This window comes from Bos javanicus, chromosome 2, assembly GCF_032452875.1.
Source record: "Bos javanicus breed banteng chromosome 2, ARS-OSU_banteng_1.0, whole genome shotgun sequence".
In the NCBI taxonomy this organism is placed as follows: domain Eukaryota; kingdom Metazoa; phylum Chordata; class Mammalia; order Artiodactyla; family Bovidae; genus Bos; species Bos javanicus.
This window is the reverse complement of record NC_083869.1, coordinates 125,940,657-125,967,906: the sequence shown is the minus strand read 5'-3', so window position 1 is coordinate 125,967,906 and position 27,250 is coordinate 125,940,657. Positions and strand designations below refer to the sequence as shown.

The 27,250-nt window shown below is 43.0% G+C and overlaps 1 protein-coding gene across 8 annotated transcripts in view; it reads left to right on the top strand.

Moving 5' to 3' along the window:
* The first annotated feature begins 4,723 nt into the window (after window positions 1-4,723).
* Window positions 4,724-27,250, top strand: part of WDTC1 (WD and tetratricopeptide repeats 1) — a 66,557-nt gene continuing 44,030 nt past the window's right edge. For 5 of the 8 annotated variants that reach the window (XM_061391815.1, XM_061391780.1, XM_061391796.1 and 2 more), the window contains exons 1-3: window positions 5,214-5,300; window positions 18,705-18,852; window positions 20,221-20,304. In XM_061391815.1, coding sequence (XP_061247799.1) covers window positions 18,805-18,852; window positions 20,221-20,304 — 132 coding nt within the window. In that variant the 5' untranslated portion in view covers window positions 5,214-5,300; window positions 18,705-18,804. Of the gene's footprint in view, window positions 4,810-5,213; window positions 5,301-8,667; window positions 9,543-18,704; window positions 18,853-20,220; window positions 20,305-27,250 lie in introns of those variants that run through there. The other 3 variants (XM_061391805.1, XM_061391772.1, XM_061391765.1) reach the window with 2 other exon arrangements.

Here is a 27,250-nt window from a genome sequence, read left to right as displayed (position 1 = left end):
AAGTGAAAGTGGAAAGTGAAAAAGTTGGCTTAAAGCTCAACATTCAGAAAACAAAGATCATGGCATCCGGCCCCATCACTTCATGGGAAATAGATGGGGAAACAGTGGAAACAGTGTCAGACTTTATTTTTCTGGGCTCCAAAATCACTGCAGATGGTGACTGCAACCATGAAATTAAAAGACGCTTACTCCTTGGAAGGAAAGTTATGACCAACCTAGATAGCATATTCAAAAGCAGAGACATTAATTTGCCAACAAAGGTTCGTCTAGTCAAGGCTATGGTTTTTCCTGTGGTCATGTATGGATGTGAGAGTTGGACTGTGAAGAAGGCTGAGCGCCGAAGAATTGATGCTTTTGAACTGTGGTGTTGGAGAAGACTCTTGAGAGTCCCTTGGACTGCAAGGAGATCCAACCAGTCCATTCTGAAGGAGATCAGCCCTGGGATTTCTTTGGAGGGAATGATGCTGAAGCTGAAACTCCAATACTTTGGCCACCTCATGTGAAGAGTTGACTCATTGGAAAAGACTCTGATCCTGGGAGGGATTGGGGGCAAGAGGAGAAGGGGACGACAGAGGATGAGATGGCTGGATGGCATCACTGACTCAATGGACGTGAGTCTCAGTGAACTCCGGGAGCTGGTGATGGACAGGGAGGCCTGGCGTGCTGCGATTCATGGGGTCACAAAGAGTTGGACACAACTGAGCGACTGATCTGATCTGAAGAGACTCAGGTTTGATCCCCTGTGCTCCTGAAGGAGGGAGGGAATGGCAACCCACTGGAATATTCTTGCCTAGAGAATCCCATGGACAGAGGAGCCTGGCAGGCTATAATCCATAGGGTCGCAGAGTCAGACACAACTGAAATGACGTGGCATGCATAACCAAACCCCATTGTTCATCTTGGTTTTCTTCCTTTTCCTCAGAGGTACCCACTTTCCCCAAATTTCTATGTGTTTTTCCCATTTAACTTTTTGTACTTTTATTTCATATGTAAGCATCTATAATATGTGGTATTTTTGTGTTACGTTTTACATCAATGTCATACTGAATGGATCTTTTTCAACTTTCTTTTTTCCACTCATTATTATGCTTTTAAGATTTCTCTATCTTGACAGCATGTGAATCATTGAATTGGTTGTGTAGTACTTCATGATCAGGGATTGAACTTGCTTATCCTGCATTGGCAGGCAGATTCTTTACCACTGACACACCTGGGAAGCCCCTGATGGCTCAGCATTAAAGAATCCACCTGCAATGTTGGAGACAGAGGTTTGACCCCTGGGTCTGGAAGATCCCCTGGAAGAGGAAATGGCAACCCACTCAAGTATTCTTGTCTGGAAAATCCTACAGACAGAGGAGCCTGGTGGGCTACAGTCTATAGGGTTGCAAAGAGCCAGTGCAAGTAAACGCACAGTCACCAGTGGTTAAGACCCCGTGTTTCCAATGCAGGGGATGCAGGTTCAATCCCTGGTCAGATCCAACATGTCTTGAGTTGCGGGGGGAAAGGTTGTGTTCTTTTTAAATTTGTAAAAAAAAATATCAGAAGTTGCATTGCTGGGTTGTAAAATATGAGCATCTTAAATGCTTTAATGAGCATCTTTAATTTCAGGTTGACTATATCCCCTTTTGTCCCAGAGTCCAATCAGGACATGAAAATAGTGGTGTCAGTGACTACCTCTATAGAGCTGATCAGCTGGGGCATCATCGCTGCATTCACTACTACAAGCCATATTTGAGTAATCTTTGTCTACTTCCAAAAGTCAAATCAGAAAATATTAGAATTGGTCATATAATTAAATATCTATACAATAAAGTCAGAGAAGGCAATGGCAACCCACTCCGGTCAGTACTCTTCCCTGGAAAATCCCATGGACAGAGAGCCTGGTAGGCTGCAGTCCATGGGGTTGCTAAGAGTTGGACATGACTGAGCGACTTCACTTTCACTTTTCACTTTCATCATTGGAGAAGGAAATGGCAACCCACTCCAGTGTTCTTGCCTGGAGAATCCCAGGGACAGCGGAGCCTGGTGGGCTGCCGTCTATGGGGTCGCACAGAGTGGGACACGACTGAAGCGACTTAGCAGCAGCAGCAGCAGCATACAATAAAGTAATTCTTTCTAGAGTATCCTGGACAGATGACTATATAATATATCCTATACATGAATCCCACCAAAGACAGAGAGCTCCAAACCTCCCAAAGTAGCCCAACTCTAGTGGTTAGAAAGTTCTCTCTTAAATTGATCTGAAAACACCTATGGCTGGGAGGGGTCTTATTCTGAACTGAACTCCCCTGTGAGTCTCTGTTTCTTCTATGTAAAATGAGAGTAAGAATAATACCTACCTCATAATGTTGTTGTGAAGATCAAATGAGTTAGGGTGTGTGTGAATGTATAATGTGTGTAAACAAAGATACATGTATATATGTATGTATACATGTGTGTATATATATATGTATACATATGTATATGTGTATATATTTATCTATAAATGTGTACACATGTATATGCGGACATGGATACATGTATGTATATATGTATATATATGCAATATATAAACCTGTCATATATACATATATATTCATAGATGTAGAAAAGAAAAAGAGTGCGTGAGAGAACAAGTGAGCTCCTGATAGAAAATAATAAATAATAGATGTAGCTATTATTAACATTCTTCTTGCTATCATCCACTCCCTATCAACAACTTGACAACAAATATTTACTGAATGTCTGCTCTCTGCAAAATATTGTGCTAAGAGTCACAGAAAGATCAACCATACTTCTCTATCAGTATTTCTAAGATCCTCTGATATTGCCAGCATAGAACAGGGTTTAAAATGGGGGTTCTGGACTCAAATAAGCTGGGTCTTAATTCCAACTAGCTATATGATTCATGACAGTATTGCTTAATTCACTGATAAGTACTTATCTCCCATGGTAAATGTTCAATAAATGTTAGCTATTATTCATTTGAATTGACCCAGTGGTTTAGCCTGCAGCTTGGGAGCTATACATAGGTGATCTCAAAGCTTTCTCCCAGTCTCGAAGTTTATAATTTTTTATTTAAATTATTTATTTATTTTTATATTATCTTGGTCACACCATCCAGCATGCAGGATCTTAGCTCCCCAACCAGGGACTGAACCCATGCCCCTTGCATTGGAAGCGCAGAGTCATAACCACTGGAAGTCCCCTATACTTTTTTTTAAATTTTATTTTATTTAACTTTACAATATTGTATTGGTTTTGCCATATATCAAAGTGAATCTGCCACAGGTATACATGTGTTCCCCATCTTGATACTTTTTTAAATTTGGTGAAACATCTATCTGTAAGAGAGAGATCAGGAGGAATGATCCACAACATTTTTAGGATAAAGGCATTGCACAAAGCTGAATTGACAAGGGTAGGCTTTAACGCCTCCAAATGGGGAGAAATAGCACTTAGGGAGCTCACAGACTAATTCAGCTCTTGATATGAGCAGAAGCAGGACAAAACAAGCAACTCATGGAGTAATAAACACAGGGCAAACACTCTAAATGCTAAATACCTATATATAGTTCTTCCTGAGGACAAATGCTGCCTGGTTCTCACTGGAGGGACAGGTACTATTCAAAAGTTCAGACTCTCAGATTGGTTCCTTATCATCCATTTGACCCTGGGCAAATTGCTTTTAACTTTTTTATGCCTCAGTTTCCTCTACTGCAAAACAGATACAGTAATAGTACCATCTAAGGAATAGCATCTTCCTTAGTAGCTCAGTTGGTAAAGAATATCCTGCAATGTAGGAGACTGAGGTTCTATCCCTGGGTGAGGAAGATCCCCTGGAGAAGGAAATGGCAACCCACTCCAGTACTCTTGTCTGAGGAATTCCATGGACAGGGGACCTGGCGGGCCACAGTCCATGGGATCCCAAAGAGTTGGACACAACTGTGAGACTAACTTTCACTTTTCAAGGAACTGTACTCAGTACAGTGCTGACATAGTAAGCAAATGCTCAGCAAAAGCACATTATTGTTATTGTCTGATAGAGGGCACCCTATGGGTGAGCGATAAGTTTCCATTCTTGGAAGATGACCTTGTCTTCTTTTTCTGACTGGAGGCTCCTCGTGGGTGGGGCCCAGTCTCTACCTTCAGAAGTTAGGCAAAATGACTCCCTTGTGACCTTGGGAACTTCTTTAGAGAGGAAGTGACTCCTCCATCAGACTTGGGACTCCACAAGGCTGGAACCGCCTCTCAGAGGTGGGAACAGCAGTACTTGCACCGATCTCAGATGCATCTTGTCTCTTCCAACAGACTGAGGGTTTCCAAGAGTGTGTGTATGGCTGGCTCCCCTCCAGGCCACCCAGTGTAGGCTGATTACCTTTTATCCTCCTCCTTCAGGCGGGGAGACAACGGTGAGGAATGTGCCGCTGCAGCAGCCCCCAAGAATAGGATGGAGTGAGCTGAGACTTGGCTCTAGGGGAGTACCTGGGGCCCCAGCCTTGAGGGGTCCCGCAATTAAGGGGCTCTGAGGAAGTCTTGAGAAGGCTCTTGAGAGACTGTGTCGGCCTCTGGGGGCAGTGGGTGAGGGGAGTGTCCCAAAAGTGACAGCAGGGAGCATTTTACGTGGATATAGGATAGAAGGCGCGTCCGGGTAACTAATGGCAACTGGGCGGGGTAAGCCCGCGCTGCGGGAGCTCTTCGACGGAGAAAAACTACGACTCCCAGGATGCCTCAGGGCCTAGCACAGCTTTTCCGCCCGCCCACTGGCTGCCGGTCTGGCGAGCGGCGAAGCGGATTGGCCGCGGCTGTGCGGGGCTCCCCCACTAGCAGGTTAGTGGGCGCCGCCGGCAGCAGACGTTGACCGGGCGCGGGGAGTGGAGGGTGTTGGAGGGGGCCCTGATCGCCATTCTGGAAACTGCCGGGCGCTGTCTCCGTAGCGTAGCCGCTGGCTGTGAGGCGCGGGGCGGGGGCGGAGACTGCGTGGCGCAGGCGCGGTGCTGGGCTTCTCCTGGGTCCCCAGACAGCTGGAGGAGATAAACAGAGCAGGAGGAGGGAGGGGAGTGCGTGTGTGAGAGCGCGCGAGGGAGTGTGAGTGTGTGTGTGAGCGCGGGTGTGAGGCGGTGCGCAGGGGCGGGCGGAGGCGCTGTCCGGCCCCGGCCAGGCGCCGGGCGGGGAGCATGGGAAGGGGCTAGAGCAGCCCGGGCCCCCCAGCCCCCTCCCCGGGATCCGCGCCCCCCCTCCGGGGAGAGGGGCCGGGCCCCCCGGACGGACATGGGCTCCTGAAGTTGCGCCGCCACCGGTCCTAGGAAGAGGCCTGACAGGTACGGGTAGCCGCCGCCCCCTGCTCTTCGCGGGCGCCCAGGCGAGGACCGGCTCCGGCAGCCTTGGGCGCACGGGCCGCCTCTGCTCTGGGCCGGCCCCAGCCCTGCCGGCCCGGGGGCCTGAGCCCGTCCGCCTCGGGGAGGGGGGCCCGGGGTGTCCCAAGAAGGGGCAGGCCTCGCCGGGGCGGAGGGCAGAGTGGGCCGGGGTCGAGGTGGGGACGGAGGGCTGGCTGGGAAGTGGTGGGGAAGGCTCTGGGAGTTCGGGGAGCCTCAGCAGAGGGAGAGGTGGAAGTCGTCCCATCACGGGACTTTCTTGCGGAGTTTTTGTTTGACATCTGATATGGCCCGGGTCTCAGGAAGAAGGGGGCAGGTGGAAGTGCCGAGAGGGCAACGTTGACCTGACCTCCTGCTCTCTCTTAGTTTCTCTCTCTCTCTCTCTCTGTCCGTCCCCGTGTCCAGTCCAGGCTTCTGGCAGCCGCAGATGCCTTCAGTGGCCCATCCTGGCACCAAACTGAACTCTGCCGAGGTGTTTCCACCAGGCGACTGTAGCGCCCGTACAAAAGGGCCTTTACTTGGGAACTGGCTATTCAGTACCCACTTCAAAGGGCAAATAGGAAGTGTGGAGTAAGAGAGAGACTGCGACCCAGCAGGTTCCAATTCTCGTTGCTGAAAGCTGCAGAGACGCCCCCTTGCCAGTCAGGTTGAATTTGCCCAGTGCCCTCTGTCTCTCCTCTGCAGGTGTGCTACCGGGGTCTCTAGAAAAGAGATATCGGGGACTTACGACTCATGTCTAACAACCTAATTTGACTATTTCGCCCAAAGGCCTTTTTTTCTATGACTTTCTTTAACTGGTAGAGCAACTTAAAGTTTTCTTCTCAAGTTAGTGAGTTTAAAAGCCTGGTAGGGTGGCTGTAGCTTCCCCATTCTTTCTAAAGATGGGTAGGTGATCAGGGCCAAGTGGCAGTTAAGTCACCACTTTTAATAAAGCCTGAAACAGTTTTGAGAAGACTATTCTGAGGTCACCTCCTGACTCAAAGGCATTATGAAATCCCCACCTAGGGCACAGGTATGCCCAGTGGCCTCACTAAACTTTTCTGTATCTTGCAGTCCTTCTTGACTGGCTAGTCTTTGTTCCTAAGTTGAAGGAACTACTTAAGGCTATTTTGGTTTGAATTCTGGTTTCTTCTTTGTAATTCTTCTGTTTTTAAAGAGGTTGTTGGCTGTTGAGTATAGTAATAACTAGATCCTCTCTCACATGCCAAGGAGTAACTAGAAGGGCTTCCTTGGGCCGAGTCTAAAGACTGACAATCAATTTCTTCCTTGCAAGCTGTTGTGTTTCATTAGTAGGTGGGAAAACAACCTTTTCTGCCGTAGTTTGTCATCACACTGCTTCAGTTCTGGAGTCCAGCGATCCTTCCCTCTTTTAATCTGCTTGGGGGCACTTGTGTTCAAGTCACATCCCTGTTTGTAGAAGCAGTGCTTTGGGTCAACTTTGAGGAATAACTGAACAGCAATTCATATTTGTGCCTGGGACTCCTTCCCTTGGGGTCACTGAAGGAAAGAGAATATGTGTAATGCTTGTGGTGATGATCTCATTGACGATTTGCCAGTTTTGAGTTTTAAAGTAGTCAAACAGCTTTCCTAGCTGGCAAGAACTCATGAGACATCCTGTGAAGGATATTTTCACACACCTGGGCTTAGAATCTGGCAGATTACAACTGAAGAAGCCCCCTGCTAAACATCTGTAGCTCTGGAGAGGCTACAGATCCCTCTCCAGATCATCCCAGCATGGGATGATCCAGAACTGTGACTTTAATTATTCTTTAATTATTTTTCTTCTCTCTTTTTTGAATTAAGGAATATAGCCTGTATGTGCAGTCCTGGGTCTCAGAGAGGGAGTCATAGACAACGCGTAGTGTGGTGATACTTACCTTTTCTTTTGGGCGACTGGTTTAATGATCCATTCTGTTTCCTTTCTTCTTTCATTGTCACCTTTCCAGATTCTCCACCACATCTTTGGGCTGCCAAACCCATATAACTCTTGGGCTGTGCGTGCTTCTCAGCTGTATAATAAGAAAGCTCTTCAAAAACCCAAGCCTCGATAGTTCCCATCAGAAACCAGTCCCTTGTGTTACATTTAATTCTGGCTCATTTACTGTGAGGGATATTTGCTAATTGGAATACATCCTAAAAAGTGACTGACATTTATTGAAGGCCTGGTATATGTCAGACTCTATGCTCAGTAGTGTTTTTACTTTATCTAATTTAACCTTCATGACTACCCAGTGAGGCGAAAATCATTTTTCCTAATATACATATGAAGATACTGGTTCAGAGAGGTAAAATAACTTGCTTAAGGCCGCACAACTAGTAAGTGAAAGGATCAGAATTCAGACCCAGGTCTGTCTCCTCGGGAATCGTGACACTTGATCAGGAGCTGAAGGGACCAGAGCTAAGAGCCTGGGGGACATATACTTGAAGAACTGTCCTTGGAAAGGGACCTGGACTTTTCTCTGTGTGATTCTGGAATGCAGCATTAGGATCAGAGGATGAAAATCCCAAGAGGGTAGATGTTGGCGTGACAGGAGAGAATTTGGCTTTCTAAAAACAAAATGGGCTGCCTTGTGAAGGAGTGAGTTAGCCATCATTGGAAGTATTCAAGCAGAGGCTTTGCCACTTTTTATCAAAGATATGGTAGAGGAGTTCATACTTATGTAGTTAATTGGACAAGTTTTTTTTTTTTTTTTAGTAAACTGTTAATATGTGAAAATTATATAAAATTCCTATTGTTTTGATCCGTAAATAACTAGTATGTATTGAATATTTTGTGTCTGGTACTTGCTGGACACTTTTCTTCCAAGATTTCATTTAGTCCTAGTGATAAGTATTATCACTATTCCCACTCTACAGATGAGGAAGCTGAGGATCCAGAAAGTTGACAGATACGCTGGAGGTTACACAGGGAGTAATAGTAGGGCTGATACTTGATGCTGCGTGTGCACCTTCTTAGATGCGTGTCCTGGAGTAAATCAAATGTTCTCTCTGAGCTATGCTTTTCTGATCTGTGAAATGACCACCTACTCTACAGTGGGTTTGTGAGGACTCACTGATGTAATATTTGCTTTTCATTAGATCTCGTCTATGGCCCATCAAGGGCCTGGGTTTGGGGGTGAAGGGACTTTGGTTTCTTCAGGGTGAATTCAGGCCTGCCAGAAACCCTGAGAGTAGTTCTGGGGTTCATTCTTGGTGCTATTAGTAATAGCTGCTGACTCCACAAAGGGCTTTGTGGCATTAGTGACTAATACCCTAAAAACTTGAGGCCTGAATAAGAGGAGGATTCAGCCAACAGGTTGGGGTATAGGAGGCAGTGTTGGAGGCTGTGTGGAATGGAAATTCTCACCCTGTTGTAGAGTCCGCTTCAGGGATCAGTGCTGCATCTTTATATTTAATGTCTTCTTTTAGAATGAACAAGGTCATAACTGCTAGAGCTGTGACAGAGCTGGATGCAAAGAATAATAACCCTTAATCCTCCCTGTAGCCATCTGGGGAGGTATTAACCCCATTTTCTTGGGGAAGGGGGCAGAGGAGGATCTGTCCTTGCCCAGGTAGCTATCTACAGGCTCTTTGGAGGCAGTGTTAGGATCAGGACCTTGGTAAAATTATGTCCTTGTTCATAACCTCCAGATTTTATTTTCGGAAAGCATAAAACTGTGCTTATTCGTGAACCTTTTAGAGAGCCTTTCTCAGAATGGGAGTCAGGCGTTTCTGGTCAGGGAGCTTCATCAGTTGAGGCCTGAGTGTTTGGGTGCCAGTGGCTCTTCCGGTTCCCTCTTGAGCTAGACATCTGGATGTAACACAACTGCAATTGAATCAAAAAGGAAACATTTCCAAATTGATTGACTTAGTTTTCCTTGACCTTTCTGCTAGAAGTGAAATTAGAGGGTGAAACTTAAGGGCTTCCCTATGAGAGGTACGTTGAGTTGTGGCAGGATTTGGGGCGATCCAAGTTAAAGGTGAAATGCAAGACCAGATGCTCTTGAATTCAATGAGAAAGGATAATGTTATCAGAATACTCTCCCATTTCTGTTTCTGTTCCCTTCCACTACCTTAAGATAATTGTGGCCCTATGACACTGCAGATAAATTAGTATGGTCACTGAAAAGCAAAGTTCTGAGAACAGGAAAATCTTTTACAAAACTTCAGATGGCAATAGAGAACTCTACAGACAGAGAAGACATCAAGGTGAGTTTTCATCCAGAGCTCCCAGAGTGGAGCATTTCTTAGATGGCCTTTCACAGAGAATGCTTCAGTCAGCTCCATACGGAATCATTTAAGCCAGGAGCCTCAAAGATGGCAAAGAACTTTTCCAGTGATGCTTGGCTGATGGGCTTGTCCTGCCATCCACACCTTTCTCAGATGTTCTTGTGCCAACTTAGTCCATGACCCTGAAATGCAAGCTTTAAGTTTGTGTTTGAGACCAGCAAAGTCAAGGTGATTTTGATGCCTTAGCCTAACCCTAAGAAATAAGAGACAGTTTCTTTTGGCAAAGAGTGCTTGGATGTGGTCTAAATAAAGATAGTAGGAATTCTTTTTTAGTAGTCAACAGCCTGGGTTCTGGAGATAAACTATCTAGTTTGACTCATTTAATTACTGTAACTTTGGGAAGTTAACTTCTCCATGCCTCAGTCCTTCATCAATAAAATGAGAATAATAGTAGTACCTGTCTCAGGGCTGTTATGAGGAGGGGTCTGTCAGACAGTACTTGTAAACTGCTTAGAATGTCCAATAAATACTATTTGCTAGGCTCAGTATCAGGCATTTCCTCCCATTCCTCATCACTCTGTGAAGGTGGGCTTTATAATCCCTGTTTTATAGATTAGGAAACTGAGGTTTAGAAATAACTTTCACAGAGAAAGTAGGTGGCAGAACTGGAATTTGAACCTGAGGTCTGTTGGACTCCGCAGCCAACTTTATTTTATTATTTTAGTTCAAATTACCTTTATGCATTGGAAGTGCATTTTTTTCCCCCCATAGGATTGCTCCAGTAGGAAAACCATTGCAAACAGAGAGGAAACTTGCATATATCTTTTGCGTAATTCAGGATGTTGACAGGGAGGTCAGTCAGTTGTCACTCAGCCGGGGCACTTCCCTGTAGTGGGAGGCAGCAAGTCCAGAGGAAAGAGAATACAGATGATGTGGATTCAATCTCCACTCTACTGCTTCCTAGCAGTGTGTCCTGGGATAATGGTATTGGAACGAATTTTGCAGTGCATCTCAGTCTACCTCTCGTTTTACAGATGGGTAAGTAGGCTGAGGGAATGAAATGCCATACTCAGAGTCACGCCGCCAGTTAGAGGCAGGTCTTGGCTTGGAGCACAAGACCCTAATCCCAGTTCCGTGCCTCTCCCTCAGTACTGCGTAGCAGTGGGCTTCAGTTCCCCCTTGTTAAAAGGGGATCGTAGGAACTTTCCAGCTTCTTCTCAAGGTTATTGTGAAGTTCAAATAAAAGCATGAACAGAAGCATTGTGATAGGTATGAAACACTGTTTGTATGCAAGGCAGTCATGCTGTTGTTCATTCAGCAAGTTTTAATATATTGGTACCTGCTAAGCCCACATCACTCCTTGGGAGACCCAGGAGGGGTCAGCAGATGAATCAGATAGATAGAGTTGGCCCTCAGGATGTTTTCAGTCTGTTAAGAAAAAGAAGCCACATAAATAACTGCTATTCAAGTTAGGAGACAAATGAAGGAAAGGGTGAGAACTAAATTTTCTTAAATTGTGATTTTGAGGTAGAGAACCGAAGAAAGGGTTTGGGGACTTTTCCTCCTTTATAGCTGAGATATAATTTACTTACCATAAAACCCATGCTTTTAATGTGTGCAGTTCTTCACTTTTTGATATAGTCACAGTTCTATAACCATCTAATTCTGGAACATTTTCGTCACCCCCCCCCCAAAGAAAACCATACCATTTAGCTATCACTGCCCCCCCCCATCACCCCATCTTCTCTCTCAACCCTAGACAACCACTAATCTACTTTCTGTCTCTCTAGCTTTTTCTATTCTTGAGATTTCACATAAATGAATTCACACAATATGTGGCATTTTGGGACTGGCTTCTTTCCCTTAGCATAATGTCTTCAAGTTTTCATCCATGTTACAGTGTGAATCAATACTTCATTCCTTTTTATGACCAAATAACATTCCGTTGTATGAATAAGCCACATTTTGTTTATCCATTCATCAGTTGATGGACATTTTGGTTGTTTCTGTCTTTAGCTATTGTGAATAATGTTACTATATGCATTCTTATACGAGTTTTGTATAGAATTTCTTTGTTTTGAACAAAGTCACTTTTTTCCTCCTGATCTTGTATTTCAAAGCTAGCAGAGGTGATAAAGACATCCTGTTCTCTATGCCCCACCATACCACGCACAATGGAATCCTCAATGTCAGCTTTGTCTCTCTGGTAGGGAAGGAAATGTGGAAGAAATGTTGTAACCATGCCACTGAGCATAGATAACAGGAGTTATCCTGTCTTAGAATTTAGGTTTGGCTACCATATATTCCCTCATAGCTCAGTTGGTAAAGAATCTGCCTGCAATGCAGGAGAGCCTGGTTCGATTCCTGGGTGGGGAAGATCCTCTGGAGAAGGGGTAGGCTACACACTCCAGTATTCTTGGGCTTCCCTTGTGGCTCAGCTGGTAAAGAATCTTCCTGCAATGTGGGAGACCTGGGTTTGATCCCTGGCTTGGGAAGATCCCCTGGAAAAGGGAACAGCTACCCACTCCAGTATTCTAGCCTGAAGAATGTCCATGGGGTCACAGAGTCGGACACAGCTGAGCGACTTTCACTTCACTACTACTGCTGTTGCTAAGTCACTTGAGTCGTGTCCAACTAAGCCTTCAATTAACAATCTATTAAGCCCCTACTATGATCCAGGTATGTATTTTGCACTTTTATACATACTTTACCATTTATTCCTCACAGTGCTCCATTGAAGGAGGTTAGCATCCTTCTTTTACACGTGAGCAAATTGAAACTCAGAAAGATTAAGTAACTTGCCCAACCAGAGGCTGAAATTCAGGCCCAGGTGCCTACGTATTTTAAGTCTGCTCCTCTTTCTGCTACATTAACCAGAGCCCAAACAAGGACTGTGGCACACCTAAAATGGGCGGTTCCTCGTGTTTGCATATTGCCATTTAATCCTTGGTTCCAGATGAGTAATCTTCTCCAGGTGTACTTTGTTCTAGGTTTGTTAACCTTAAGCTGTTATATTACTGGTACCCTTTGCATTATGACCCTGGAGAAGGAAATGGTAGCCCACTCCAGCATTCTTGCCTGGAGAATCCCATGGACAGAGGAGCCTGGTGGGCTACAGTCAGTCGGGTTGCACAGAGTCCAACATGACTGAGTGACTAACACTTGCATTGTGAAGTATGAGTTGAAGTCCTCCAAACTGAATTTTATTAGCTTCCTTTAACTGTAACAGATATAGGCCCATTGAAGAAAGTTTCCCAGTAGCCTAAGTTAGAAGTCTGTGGAAGTGATGGTGTTAAGTTCTAGGTGTTTTAGAGCTCCAGGAACAGAATACCCTTTGGAAGATACAACATCTACATAGCAGCTCATGTTTTCTTTATAACATTAAGTCATATGTTTTCCTCTGTGCCTTAGGTGTTTCTGTATTTCTCATATTCCTGATTCACAAAAACTGGCTTCTTTCTTCCTCTTTTCCATTGAATATCAGCTGGAGTTTGCCTGTAGTATCTTAAATTACAAGTAAATACCATTCCTAAACCTTTGTATTCTAGCTGGAGAACGTTTTCTTGAACTTTCATATTCTGCTAGCAAATTAGCCCTCAATGTTATGAGAGCTTTAAGTGTGAAAATCAGAGTTTATTTATTAACTGTGCTATCCTTGGGATGAAGAAGATACATTAGAAGTTTTTTGTTGTCTGGGAGTTCCCTGGTGGTTAGGACTCAGCCCTTTCACTGTGATGGCCTCAGTTCAGTCCCTGGTTGGGAAGCTAAGTTCCCACAAGCCGTGTGGTGCAGCCCCCAAAAAAGTTGCTTGTCAACTGTTAAACTCTTCATTCTTCATTAGTGATTTCCCAGGAGTCTGCCTAGCTCTACTGTTATATGTTTAGATGTGTGAATAAATGAGTATAAGATTTAATTTATTATTCCATGTTGTTCCTTCTGAATTTACTGTCCTAGCTATTCATTTTGATCATCTGACTAAGTTAAAGTCAGCCTTCTTCAGTCTCTCCTTGGAGCTCCGATTATGGCCTGGGTGCCTTTGATGCTCCAGTAACTATGCCTACATTGTGTGCTCTTAGTCTGTCACAGTCCCTGGCAAAGTAGACACTGAATTTGTTACTTTATGGGTTCTTGAAGTCACTTAGTTTGGTCTTTTTACCCCTCAACAGAACTGAATATTATGTAATTCGCATACTGCACCAGAGATAGAAATTCTCTTGAATTAAACACTTTTCTAGTGTTTAATCACACACACACACACACACACACATATGTAACCTCCTTTTGCCAATTTCAATATTTCATTCATATCATTTCATGTCTATGAGTTCTTTACTCTGTAGAATTGACTATTTCTGAACCTTCCTTAAAATAATGCTTTTAAAATTTGACCATGATTGAATCTCACATTCATATAACTTTTATTTACTGCTCTGATTATTTATGTATTTGAGAAGTATGAAACTAGTTATGCCCTCTGTACATTTGAGTATATTTCTCTCCTGAGGTGAGCCTTTTAAATGATCTCTACTTAAAAGTGTTTCCAGTTATGCTTGTCTGCCTCTTAAAGTTTGTGAAGAGGCACTGTTTCCTTGAGAGAGGAGAGGGTGGGCTGTGTTACAAAATGAGCTATTTGCCAGTGTGCTATCATTTCTTCTTAGGATGGGAATGGAACTGTTTACCAAAATACCACCTGAGCAGTAGTTGTGTTAAATTTGACATTTTGGGTCTTAAACCTCTGCCTACCAGTCTGATACTGTTTTAAATCCCAGTTTCCATTTTACCATTTACCTGAATAGCAGTGATTTTTGCTTGCCTGGTTTCTCTGCTTTTACTCTTCTTATTCCTTTTAGTATTTCCAAGCCACACACCAATATTAGCTAGAGTTCCTTGTGGCTTGTGGGATTTTAGTTCCCCCACCAGGGACTGAATGCATGCCCTTGGCAGTGAAAAACACAGAGTCCTAACTGCTGGACCACCAGGAAGTTCCCTAAATCCCTTGCCTTTGATTCTTTGCATCTTAGCATAGGTACTGTATCTTTTCACCTTCACTGTTCCCTCATGACTAGCACAGTGCTGGGTGCTTGGTAAAAATTCAGTTTATGTTTTAAGAAAATTAGTGAATGAATAATGACAATTTATTTGGCTCTTTTGGGGATTCCCTGATAGTTCAGTTGGTAAAGAATCTGCCTGCAATGCAGGAGACCCCGGTTCTATTCCTGGACCGGGAAGATCCGCTGGCTGCTGCTAAGTCGCTTCAGTCGTGTCCGACTCTGTGCGACTCCATAGACGGCAGCCCACCAGGCTCGGCTGTCCCTGGGATTCTCCAGGCAAGAACACTGGAGTGGGTTGCCATTGCCTTCTTCATTGTGTGAAAGTGAAAAGTGAAAGTGAAGTCGCCCAGTCATGTCTGACTCTTAGCGACCTCATGGACTGCAGCCTACCAGGCTCCTCCATCCATGGGATTTTCTAGGCAAGAGTACTGGAGTGGCTTGCCATTGCCTTCTCCGAAGATCTGCTGGAGAAGGGATAAACTACCCACTTCAGTATTCTTGGGCTTCCTTTGTGGCTCAGCTGGTAGAGAATCTGCCTGCAATGCAGGAGACCTGGGTTTGATCCCTGGGTTGGGAAGATCCCCTGGAGAAGGGAAAGACTTCCTACTCCAGTATTCTGGTCTGGAGAATTCCATGGACTGCATAGTCCATGGGGTCGCAAAGAGTCGGGCACGACTGAGCGACTTTCACTTGGGGATTCTTGTGGTGATCATTACTCTAGGAAATTGCATACTGGAGCAGTTTATTTATGTATACATAGTGGTTAAGAGCGTACGTACAGTTTTGGGTTTGGGTCCCTGCTGTGTCTCCAGTTTATCAGCTATGTGACGTTGTGGGAATTGTTTCATACCTATGACTGTCTCCTCGTGTGTACAGTGAAGATAAAACCAGCACTACCATACAAGCTTTTGAGCTGATCTTAGCACTGGTTGTCTCCCTTCTCAGAATTGTATCCCCCTAGATCTTTGTGACTTCTTGCCATTCACATTTCAGCTTAAATGTCATTTTCTCAGAGAACTCCTCTGTATCAGACTGGATTTGTAGTTGTCAGCAACAGAAACCAATTCTAGATGATTCCTAAAAGGATATTAAGGAAACTCAACAAAATATCAAGGAAGGCCACAAAGCCAGACTTGAAGAATGGGCTGGAACAAGGGAAATTAGTTAGCAGCCAGGACCCACAGCCAAAATTATTCACAGAACCAGTCCGTGAGGTCACTGCTGCCACTTACGTAGCTTACCCCACCAGCTGACTGGACCCTAATGGCAACTGTAGCACCCCTTCCTGCCAGCATGGACTCTCCATGGTCCTCTGATTCTTTGACAGCATATCTCAATTAAGGTCTGGGGCTCATGTGTCTGTTGACATAGCCTAGGCCATATGCACGCACACTAGGTATAGGAGAGCCTCAGAAAGAGAATCTTGTCTCCACCATTCTCACTTCATAGTGAGAGGGCTCTCTACTTCCCACCAGACTCATGAGATGGGAAATTCCCAAAATGCAGGAAGGAAGTTCACATGCTGAGCAGCCAGACAAACTCCAAAATGCACTATATCTTTTTTAACCTCAAGTCTAAAAGTAGCTCATCAGTCACTCTCTGATCAGCTTGTTTTATTTTCATCATAGCACTTTTCACTACTGGATATAGTCTTATTTTATTTGTATTATTATTTGTTATCTATCCCCTCTTGCTAGAATATAGGTACCCTGAGAATAAGGAATTTATCTGTCTGTTCACTGCTATGTCTCCTAGGTCTGGAATAGTACCTGGCATATAGTAGAAGCTTCTTGTGCTTACTTGTTGAGTGAATAAATGAATGGGTGAATAAATATAAAGCACTTAGCATAATTCTTGGCACATAGTAAGTACATAATATTTGGCAACTTACTATTTCTTAGCAGATACAAGTATTTATGTTCCTTTCAAAATAAAATTAGGGAAAGGGCTTTATACTTACATTATTTTTTTTGACCTTCCCAGTAACCTTCTAAGGAAAAGGGTGTTGGGAGGAAAAAGTGAGCCTTCTTCTGGTGAAGCGTGCATGGCCCCGTCACTGTTTGCTGCAATGCTTCCTGTGCCTGTGAGTCACAGGAATGAGTGCCTACTTAGAGAGATTAAGAGACTTGACCAAGGCCACATGGCTGGTCTTACTTTATATCAGATATACTCACTGACTTTGGTGTTTTCCATTGTGATAAGCCCCATCTCATATTCATGGTGATTGTGGGGGCAATTACTGTTAATGTTTTGGCTTTGACTGTTATAACACAAATCAGAGTCATAAACACAATTGCAGGCCAGTGCTTAATTGATGTCAGTTTGTTCAAATTTATAATTTTAATTTGATAGCCAAGGGCCCCTGGAAAAGCCATCACAGAATTGTAGTTCTTACGATGGCATCCCTGGATGTTCTTGGTGCTTGTAGGTCTTGTGATCCTAGGTAGTGCCCATGACTTCCATATATCCCTAGTAATGCTCACTGAGACGCAGTGCTGGTTGGCTTCCACATTCTAAGGGAAGGTTTTTGCCCTTTTAAGAGCTTGTAATCCCAAAATAGATCATGGAGACATAAGCCCCAAAGAATTCAAGCCGAATGGGAGCATCTAATCAGGCAGCAAGTTTTGTTTTGTTTTTTTGTCCTACTGTGTGCCTAGCACTAAAGGGAAAAAAGCAATCTCCAATAACATAGTGTTTGTAAATGGAGTCTCCTTTTGTGGTTAAATGTCAAAAGGAAGGGAAGGAGTCTGCTCACAGCTCAGGTGGGGAATGTTTGGTTTTAGGAGGGTATACAAGGGATCTGCAGGAGGCCAGCAGGAGGAAAGCCTGGGCCAGGAGATCCAGAAGTGGCTTCAGGGGGTCCTGCTGACTCAGGAGGGTTAGCAGAGAGGCCTGATGGGTCCCCAAGGCATTGTCATAGGGCCATCATGGAGAAGAAAGACCGGACCTCCTGTGTGACTCCAGAGGTAGAAACAGGACCAAAAAGTGGGCATAACAACAGGCAGAACTTTATTTTAAAATTTTGTGGGTTTATTTTCTCTAGCTGTTTTTTTTTTCTGATTGTAAAATTAATGTGGTTATATAGAAAAAAATTGAAAACATCAAAAAGTAGAAGGAAAAATTCAGTCATACTATTTATTATCTAAAGATGGCAATTGTTATTTTTTATATTTCCTTTTTTAAACATAGCTGTGATGATAGTGTTTATTGCAAAAGAAAATACAGGCAATCTGATATAAGCATTTTTCTTTCACAAGTAGCCTTTCTAATGCTGCATTATATCATATGGCTATCCATTATTTAGCTGTTCCTCTATCATTGGAAACTTGGGTGGCTTTATTTATTTATTTTGCTCTTCCAAAGTCTGTGATGGGTGTGCTTCAGTTTGGAACTTTTTTATTTCTCATATTTTGTGCTTTCTTAATGATAAATTATCAGAAACGGTTTCTCTGTCAGAGTTGTATAACAAAGAAATAGTTTGCTTCAAGAGGTTCTGAGTATGAAAATCTACCTATCAGGATACTGAAGAAGGTTTTCTTAAAGTTGGACATGGTCACCATTACATTTCCTTTCCACTCTTTGACTCTGTGAATCTGTCAGACAGTTGAATGTTCTGTCTGTGTTACTGATTTTGTTTGGGGGAGAGCCAAGCTGAAGGTCAAGGATTTTGAAGCATAATTAAAAGTTACAGACTGGTGGCCACAGATGCATACTGAGCAAGTAAAACTTGACATCTTTCTCGCTGTATGCCTTGTTCTTCCTTTCAGGATGTGTTTCCATCTTCCTTCATACTCAGTCACACACACACATGCACACACGCACACACACACCCATTTTCTGGAGAAGCATACATGGCTCCTTCAGTGTTTGTTCCAGTGTTTCCTGTGGCTGTGAATCACTGTTTCTCCCCTGCCCCCTTGACCCTCCAGAGGTTCTTCAACACTATGGAGCAGGGCCAGCGCACCATGTCGTAAATCACAGGAGATAGCCAGTTTACTGGGTGGGCTGGTGGGGTATTTTAGGGGTGGAATCAGGGCTCCAAAGCCACCTTTCCCCATCCCTCAAGGTTTGATGATTTTTCTTCCCCCAGGTAATTAAATGTGTGTCTTGTGGACCTGGGCTTGGCTGGAATGCTCAAGGGTCCTGAAGATCCTTCTATAGCGTCCTTCTGTTGAACCCATTAAGAGAAGATGGCAAAAGTCAACATAACTAGAGACCTCATCCGTAGGCAGATAAAGGTAAGCAACCCAGGCCCATGATCCAGAACATGAGGTCCTTTTTTCCCCACAGGTTTCTTTTATAGCTGAATAAACTGAGGACTAGAGTCTCTGACTTGCCCGAAGTCGTACAACTAATTTAATCAGTGACAGACCCAGGACTGGAGCCGAGGTCTCTTGACTCTGACCTTCTTTTACCCAAGAACGTGGGATGCATGGGGATTCCTCTGTCCAAGCACGTGTACCTGGGCTCCTGAGATTGGTGGAGTCTGGGGAGGGAGGGGAGCACGAGTGTGGACATCTCTGAGGGTGGGGGTACAGCAGATGTAAGGAGAGCTTCTTCATGTTGCTCTGGCTGCTCAGCTGAACCTGGGAGAGTCCTAATCCCACTTTAGCTTAAGCTCACTCTTCTCTTCTTCGAGAGTCTCCTGTACCAAAGCCTGCACCTCTTCTCTGCGGTTTGTACATGGAAGACTCTCTAGTACTGTGAGATGAATAGATGACTGGGCATTCACACTCATTTAGCTATGTAGCCCGGACTTTGTCAGGGAGGCCCTCAGTAAAGGAACACGGGTGTAATGGAGGAGATTCAACCAAGACAAGTTGTGCTTCTGAAATAAGAACCCCAGGCTGGGGTCAGGAGCTTAGAATCTCACTGCCCTAATTAACTACCTGTATGACTTTAGTCATTTCACCTCCTTGTGCTGCGGTTTTCAACTGTTAAACGATAATAATGTCTGTCTGCCTGCAGGCTAATCTTGAGGATGAAATCTAAAAGACCCTGAGAAAGTTCTTTGTAAAGGTTTGGTGACAAAAATCTTTAAAAACTTAAGTGGCCTGCAGCATCAGGTGTGGTTGCCATCTAGAAGGACCAAGCACAGCCTCCCCATGAGCCATGCACTTGGTGCTCGTCAGTCTGTGTGTCACGTGTTCTGCTCTGCATCCTTTTGCAGCTTTGTTCACTTGTCAGGGCATTTTCTTGGTTTGATTTCATTAGACTGGGTGGCCCTCAAGGGCCAGGACTAATTCCTAGAGGCACAGAGTCACATAATTGGAGGACTGTGCAAGTTATTTTTCTCCTTTGTATATATCCCGGAATATGTGTCCTGAAGATGATGCCCACCTTCTTTAACCTAAATATGGAAACATTCTATTTGTTGTTTCAGGTTTGTTTGTTATTTTGAACCTAACAATTAGGACTTAGTGCTTAATTACATACTCTCTTCTGTTCTCTAATCCCTGCTGAAGTATAGTGTAAGCTCCTGCAGGCCAGTTTCTTGTTCTCTTTTTCTAGCTCTAGCCCAGCACATTGCTGTATATGTAATAGGAACATAGTAAATCATGTTACATTTCAATCAGTTGAACCCATGAGTTTGTTTCTGTCTGCAGGAGCGGGGAGCCCTGAGCTTTGAGCGGCGCTACCATGTCACTGATCCCTTTATCAGACGGCTGGGCCTGGAAGCAGAGCTGCAGGTAAGAGCTCCAGTTTGCACCCTAGATGCAGATGACTGGTTCTCCACTCTCTGCCTGCCGAGAATCTTCTTGGCACTGTTCAAGGCATAAACAGTTTTTCTCTGTAGGTCATACCTGAAGGTTACCTCTCGTTTATAGCAGCTTTATTAGGCACAGAAATCTGAATCAAGGTTAGTGATTGACACGGTCACACAGGAGTTGTTTTTTGTCATACTATTTCCTTGGTGCTTGGAAAAAGACTATTGAATTTCTTTCATACTGCTGTTTTTACTATTGGCTTGGACAGTTAAGATTCTTACCTTTGTATATGAATTTAGAATTTACAAAGTGTTTTCTCTCGCTCACACACGCACACACACGTTTTCTCATTTTATCTTCAGAGAAATGCTGTGGGAGGTAGATAGGAAATAGATACATATTTTTTTGAAAAAGCGATTTAGAAAAACTCAGCACCTTGTCCAGTGTTGTGTTGGCCTGTCCAGTCCATGGAGAGTCAGGTCTAGAGTCCAGAAGTTGAGCTTTTTCGTTGTGTCAGACATAAAAACAGTCCATAATATTAGTTTCATTCCCTTTTCTTCCACAAGATCATGTTCTGAATCCAGCTTTTAGCTGTCCTGTCCAACTTAGTGTCATTCTTGGTTCCTTCACATTAGTGTTTATAAGTGATTGTGTTGATCTTAGAAAAAGATTAGAAAGGAAATTATTGAATACTAACAGTGTTATCTGGAGGTAATGAAATTATAGATGATTGTTATTGTTTTCTTTCCATTATAAACTTTTATCCCTTATAAAATATGACTACATTAATAGTAATATGGAAAAGAGAACTAGAAATTACATCTTATTCCCACCTCCCTAATATAGTTACTATTAGCATTTTATATACTTTGTTTTATCTCTTGCATATTTTCACATAATCGTAATCACATTTTGATTTGATATTTTTTTCTATAATAATCCTTCTCTCTGTATTACCAAGTAGTCCTCACAGCTTTCACTGAAAATTTTTTTCTGATTATAGAAGTGGTAAATATCATAGTAGAAAATATGGAATTGACAGAAATATATAGAGAAGAAAACAAAAATCACTTTTAATTCTTCCATCCAGAGATAAACATTGTTGCTGTTTGGAATATTACTTTTGTGTATTATGAAGCAGAATGCTCATTAAGAGATGGGCATTAGAGTTGGATAAATTTAGTTTCAAGATCTATCTTCTCTCCAGCTGTATGTACAAGTTACCCCTCATTTCCTGATCTATGAAAAGGAACAATAGCTGAGAACTGTGGTGATGATTAAATGAGGTGATTTTGTAAAGTGATTAATACAATACCTGGATCATAGTAAGGTAGTTCAGTAAATAACAATTATTATTATTAAGTCTTCCAGTTTTTTTAATGCTTATATAAATTTTTTTTTACTTAATTGGTCTTATACTATTTACAAAGTTTGTTACACTCTTTTATACTTTTATTTCCCCATATCCCATGGACGGAAGACCCTGGTGGGCTAAAGTCCACAGGGTTGCAGAGTCAGACACGACTGGAGCGACTTAGCACACAACGCACATATCTCTAAAAAGCCTGTGAACACATGAGTTTGTAAATGCATTGTACTATTTGTCCTTTGTTTGTTTCTTTCCGTGTTTCCTTTAGAATATAAAGTGCATCTGTTTAGTGCAGTTGGGCGTGGTGCATGGAAAGTTTTACCTCCGAGGAGACATTTGGTAATGTCCAGAAACAATTTTGGCTGTGAAAACTAGAAGAGCTCTACGGGCATATAGTGAATAGAGTGTAGGGATGCTGCTAAACATCCTACAGTCAGAGTACAAAAAGAACGTGCAGCAGAGGATTATGCAGCGCCCAGTGCCAATAATGCCAAGGCTGAGAAACCCCGCTCAGGAGGCGGGGGATGCTGAGTAGACAGTTCCCACTAGCTGGCTGGGCTTCTCCTTTTAACTGTGCCTCCACCCAACCTGTATTGTCTCTACTATCTCTTCCTGGTTTGATAACTTTGTCCACAATAGACTTGGAAACTTCAAGAACACAAAACAGGATTCTATGATTCCCAAAGATTTGGCACTCAAATACAAAAATATGTTAAGGTGGATGAATTGTTTGAATTTACACCTGGCTGAAGGCAGCCTTGTTGGGGACCTGTAGCAGCAGTGCACAATATGAAGGAATGCACACAGGTTTAGATGGTAAAGCAAACATCCCAGCTTTGCACTTGTGAGGCTTAGAGAAGTCAGAGCAGATGGAAAGAACACTGGGAGAAAAAATAGGCTTATGAGAGAATCAGGGGGTTGGACCTGTAAAGTTGGGAAGCCTTTTGGATAGCTTTGTGGAGATGTCAGGTAGGCAGTTGATGGTGCTAACTGGGGGAGAGCTATGGACCATAGGGAGAAATTCAGAGACTTCAGCATCCATTTAGGCTTAAAGAATAAGCCTAAATCTCTCTAACTCTTAAGAGATACTCCAGCTGTCAGAATTGATTACAACCTAAGGAGATTGAAAAGTTAACCACCAAAGAGAGTCCATGAAGTAGAACAGAAACAAAACCAGAAGAGTGTAAGGAGAGCATTTCAAGAAAGGAGTGGTCAGTTTTACTCAGTGCTTCGGAAAGTTTGAGTAAGTGGGGGCAAAACAATGACTGTGGCCTAAACTAAAGCAGTTTTATTGGAGTGGTGAGAATAGACACTAGACGGAAGGAGTAAGTTGGACATGAAGGAGTGCAGAAGCAAGTAATGGTAGTGGTTTTGCCACTTAAGTCCTGTCCAGCTCTTACGACCCCATGGACTGTAGTTTGCCAAACTCCTCTGTCCATGGGATTCTCCAGGCAAGAATTCTGGAGTGGATTACCATTTCCTTCTCCAGGGAATCTTCCCAACCCAGGAATCAAACCCAGGTCTCCTACATTGCAGGCAGATTCTTTACCGACTGAGCTACAAGGGAAGCCCGTAGCAAGTAGACAACTCTGTATTTTAAAAAAAATTTTTTAGGAAATTCTCTCATAGTCCCATGGTTAAGACTCGGTGCTTTCACTGCAGTGGGCCTGGGTTCATCCTCTCGTTGAGGAGCTAAGATCCCACAACTGCACAAAATTTTAAAGAGGGTGATTAAATTTTACTTATCTGTTTATTTAGTTATTACAAACTTTTCCCCTAGATGAAAGGAAAGATAGGATGTAAGCAGTAAAAAGGGTAAACAGTGGCAGGAAGGGGGACCCCTTCCAGGGCCGGAAAGTGGGCTCTTGTCTAACACTCAGAAACGAATTGTCCGAGGAGACACACACGCTGACAAAGCAAGAGACTTCATTGGGAAGGGGCACCCGGGCAGAGAACAGCAGGGTCAAGGAACCCAAGAGAGCTGCTCTGCCCCGTGGCTTACAGTCTCAGGTTTTATGGTGATAGGATTAGTTCCTGGGTTGTCCCTGGCCAGTCATTCTGACCCAGGGTCCTTCCCGCTGGCACACTCATCACTCAGCCAGGATGAATTCCATGAGAAGGGTTTTTAGAACTTGATGGGACATACGGCCTGGTGCCCCCTCTCTCCTGACTTTTCCCAAACCCTTCCAGCTGGTGGTACCTTGTTAGTTCCATTTTGTTCACCAGGACCTCCTGTTGTAAGAAAACTCTTAGTGTTGTGCCTGGCCGTGGTGGGAGGTTTTGATAAGTGGTGCCCCTAACAAAATTGTAAAAGATAACCTTCTCTTGTCTCTACACCTCCTCTTCACCGTTTTTTCTTAGCTCACTGCCTGGATAGCTGACTTTCACAGATGTGAATCTCTCTTGTCCTGCTCTCTTCTATTTGACTTTAACCAGTGGGGAGTCTTTCAGGAGATTGGAGGAAGAAGACATCTGTTTTGTTTTCCCTTCATTTCCACCCTTCAAAGTCACTTTTGTTTTGTTTTTGTATTTGTTTTCCAGCTCTATTGAGCTGTGTAGACAATTCTTGAAGGACTTTGTTTACCAAATGGGACGGTAGATGGAGGGGCATATGGGATCAAAGGAGGGATTTGTAAGAATGGGAAGAAATACTAGAGCTTGTTTGTATGTTGATAAGAGAGAAAGGGATTGAGGATACAGGATTAGGACAGAATGACTGAAGGAGCAAAGTCCTAAGGAAGATTGGAGGGTTTAGGATTCAGAGTTGAAGCAGAGGGCTCAGCCTTTGATAAGTGCAAAGACATTTCTATCATTGTTACAAGGTCTGGTGGGTCTGGGGCCAAAAGAAGCATGAAAAGTGAAAGTGTTAGTCGCTCAGTCTTTTCCTACTCTTGGCGACCCCATGGAGAGTAGCCCCCCAGGGTCCTCTGTCCATTGAATTCTCCAGGCAAAAATCCTGGAGTGGGTCGCCAGGGGATCTTCCCGACCCAACGATCAAACCCAAATCTGCTGTGGCCCCTTGCCCGTGGATTGTTTACCCGCTGAGCCACCGGGGAAGCGTAGACTGGGATAAAAACCAGAACATCATTGTAATAGTCTGTACAGTAGCAGTTCTCAAAGTGTGGCGTGCAGACCCCTGGGATCCCCATGACCTCTTCAAGGGAATCCATGAGGTCAAAACTACTTTCATAGTAATACTAAGACATTGTTTGCAAAACTAAACTAATTCATTTAAAAGTTTGTGAAAAAGTGGTAATATTGTCATTTTAGTGTGAATCAAGGCAAGTAACATCAAATTCATTGAATCATTCACCCTATGCATTTGCAGTGACAAGCCAGTCTTACTTAAAATGCCCTTGATGTAAGTGCAATAAAACTTACTAATTTTAAATTTCAACTCATAAGTACAGATCTCTTTAGTATATGGGGTAGGAAGTACTGCTGCTGCATACTGAATTATGATGGTTGTCTTGAGGAAAAGCACTTGTTCAGTTGTTTTGGGTTGTAAGCTCAACTGGACATTTTTTTCATGGAACACCATCTGAAAGAATGGCTAGCAGACGAAAACTGTGGTTATTCAAATATGGATATTTGGCAGACATTTTCTTTAAAATGAATGAAGTAAACTGTCACTTCAAGAAGAACAACTGACAGTATTTGTTGCCAAGGATAAAATTTTAGCTTTAAAGAGAAAAAAAAAAAAGAATGTAGGAAAACTTGTGTTTGCCACCAAGAGCTTGATAGCTTCTCAATACTTAAAAAAAAAAAATTATTCAGCTCTGCCAGCTCTTAGCTGAGGTATGCGGCATCTTAGTTGTGGCGTGTTGCATCTAGCTTCCTGACCAGAGATAAAACCTGGGCCCCCGGCATTGGGAGTGCAGAGTCATAACCACTGGACCACCGGGAAAGTCCCTTCTTAATACTTCTTAAAAGACTTTTCGATGAGATCTGTGGTGATTTTAACAAATGTCAGCAATATTTTATTGTATAATAAATGTTAGCATTTGAAGATATTCAAATTCAATAAGTCGCTATTTTCCAAACAGTCATACATGTACAGAAGTCATACGTGTGTAAAAGACCCAGGCATAATGTAAAATCAACCAGCACTTTTTAATGTAGCAGGTTACCAACAGCTCATTTATGTGGATTCAGATTCCACATTGTAACATTAAGAAACCATTATTTGTCCAGTTGTTGTGTAGTATCAAAGAAGGATACCTACAGTGATCTGAAAAGGCCATTAAAATACTGCTCCTTATTCCAACTACTTATCTTTATGAGGCTGGATTTTCTTCATATACTTCAACTGAAATAGCATCTTGCACCAAAGTAAATACAAAAGTAGATATGAGCACCCAGACATGAGAATCCATTAAGCTGGACATTAAAGAGTTTTGCAAAATGTAAAGCACTACTGCCGTTCTTCCCATTACATTCTTTTGCCTTGGAAAATATAGTTACTTTTTATTTAAAATGTGTTAACTTATCATTTATTACTATTTTAAGTGAAATTAATAACTATTTTCATTAAAGTTATAATTAATAATGTTAAGTTTAAATGAAGTTAATATTTCAGTTTTAATTTCTAATATGGTAAATATTGATAACCTATATCAATAGGTCTTGAGACTAAAAAGTTTGTAAACCAGTTGTCTATAAAGACACGAAGCCGAGTGACTGGATTGTGTCACTGGTGAGAAAAAAGAAAGAAGACAGATAAAGGCCCAGGACTTTCGGCATCTAGAGATTATCTTTCTTCTCTTTCTCTACCCACAGGAGACAGAAAGAATAGCATAGTGGTGGAAGAACATGATATCTTGGAAGTCAAGGAGGAAAAATATTCAGCTGTACTGATTCTTACAATCCTGATCTCAAAAGTCTATCCTATTTCCCTCTTTCCTAGTTTGAGGTTGAAAAGGATAATGTTTTTTGATACTCTCACCCCCCACTATAGTAATAAAAATGCTATTATAAGCCATATGACCTCGGATAAGCCCTTTAACTTCTAGGGCTCATTTCCTCATCTGTATAATAAGATACACATCCTGTTTGTCTCCTGGGTTTAAGAGAAGGAATAGTTAATTTGTGTATGTAAAGTATTTAGCCGGAGAAGGCAATGGCACCGCACTCCTTGCCTGGAAAATCCCATGGATGGAGGAGCCTGGTAGGCTGCAGTCCATGGGGTCGCCAAGAGTTGGACATGACTGAGCAACTTCACTTTCACTTTTCACTTTCATGCATTGGAGAAGGAAATGGCAACCCACTCCAGTGTTCTTGCCTGGAGAATCCCAGGGACGGCAGAGCCTGGTGGGCTGCTGTCTATGGGGTCGCACAGAGTCAGACACGACCAAAGTGACTTAGCAGTGACTTAGCAGAAAGTATTTAGCATGGCACTTAGTATATTGTAAAATTCATCGTATATAGTACTCAAATATTAGCTGCTATTATTATTGTTATTTATAGAAAGTTCTTAAAGTTTCCTAAGATGCTGATTTGATGGCATCTAACTTTTAAAAACGCTTTCTGGTCATTTTCTTCCCTTGTTTTGTTTCCCAT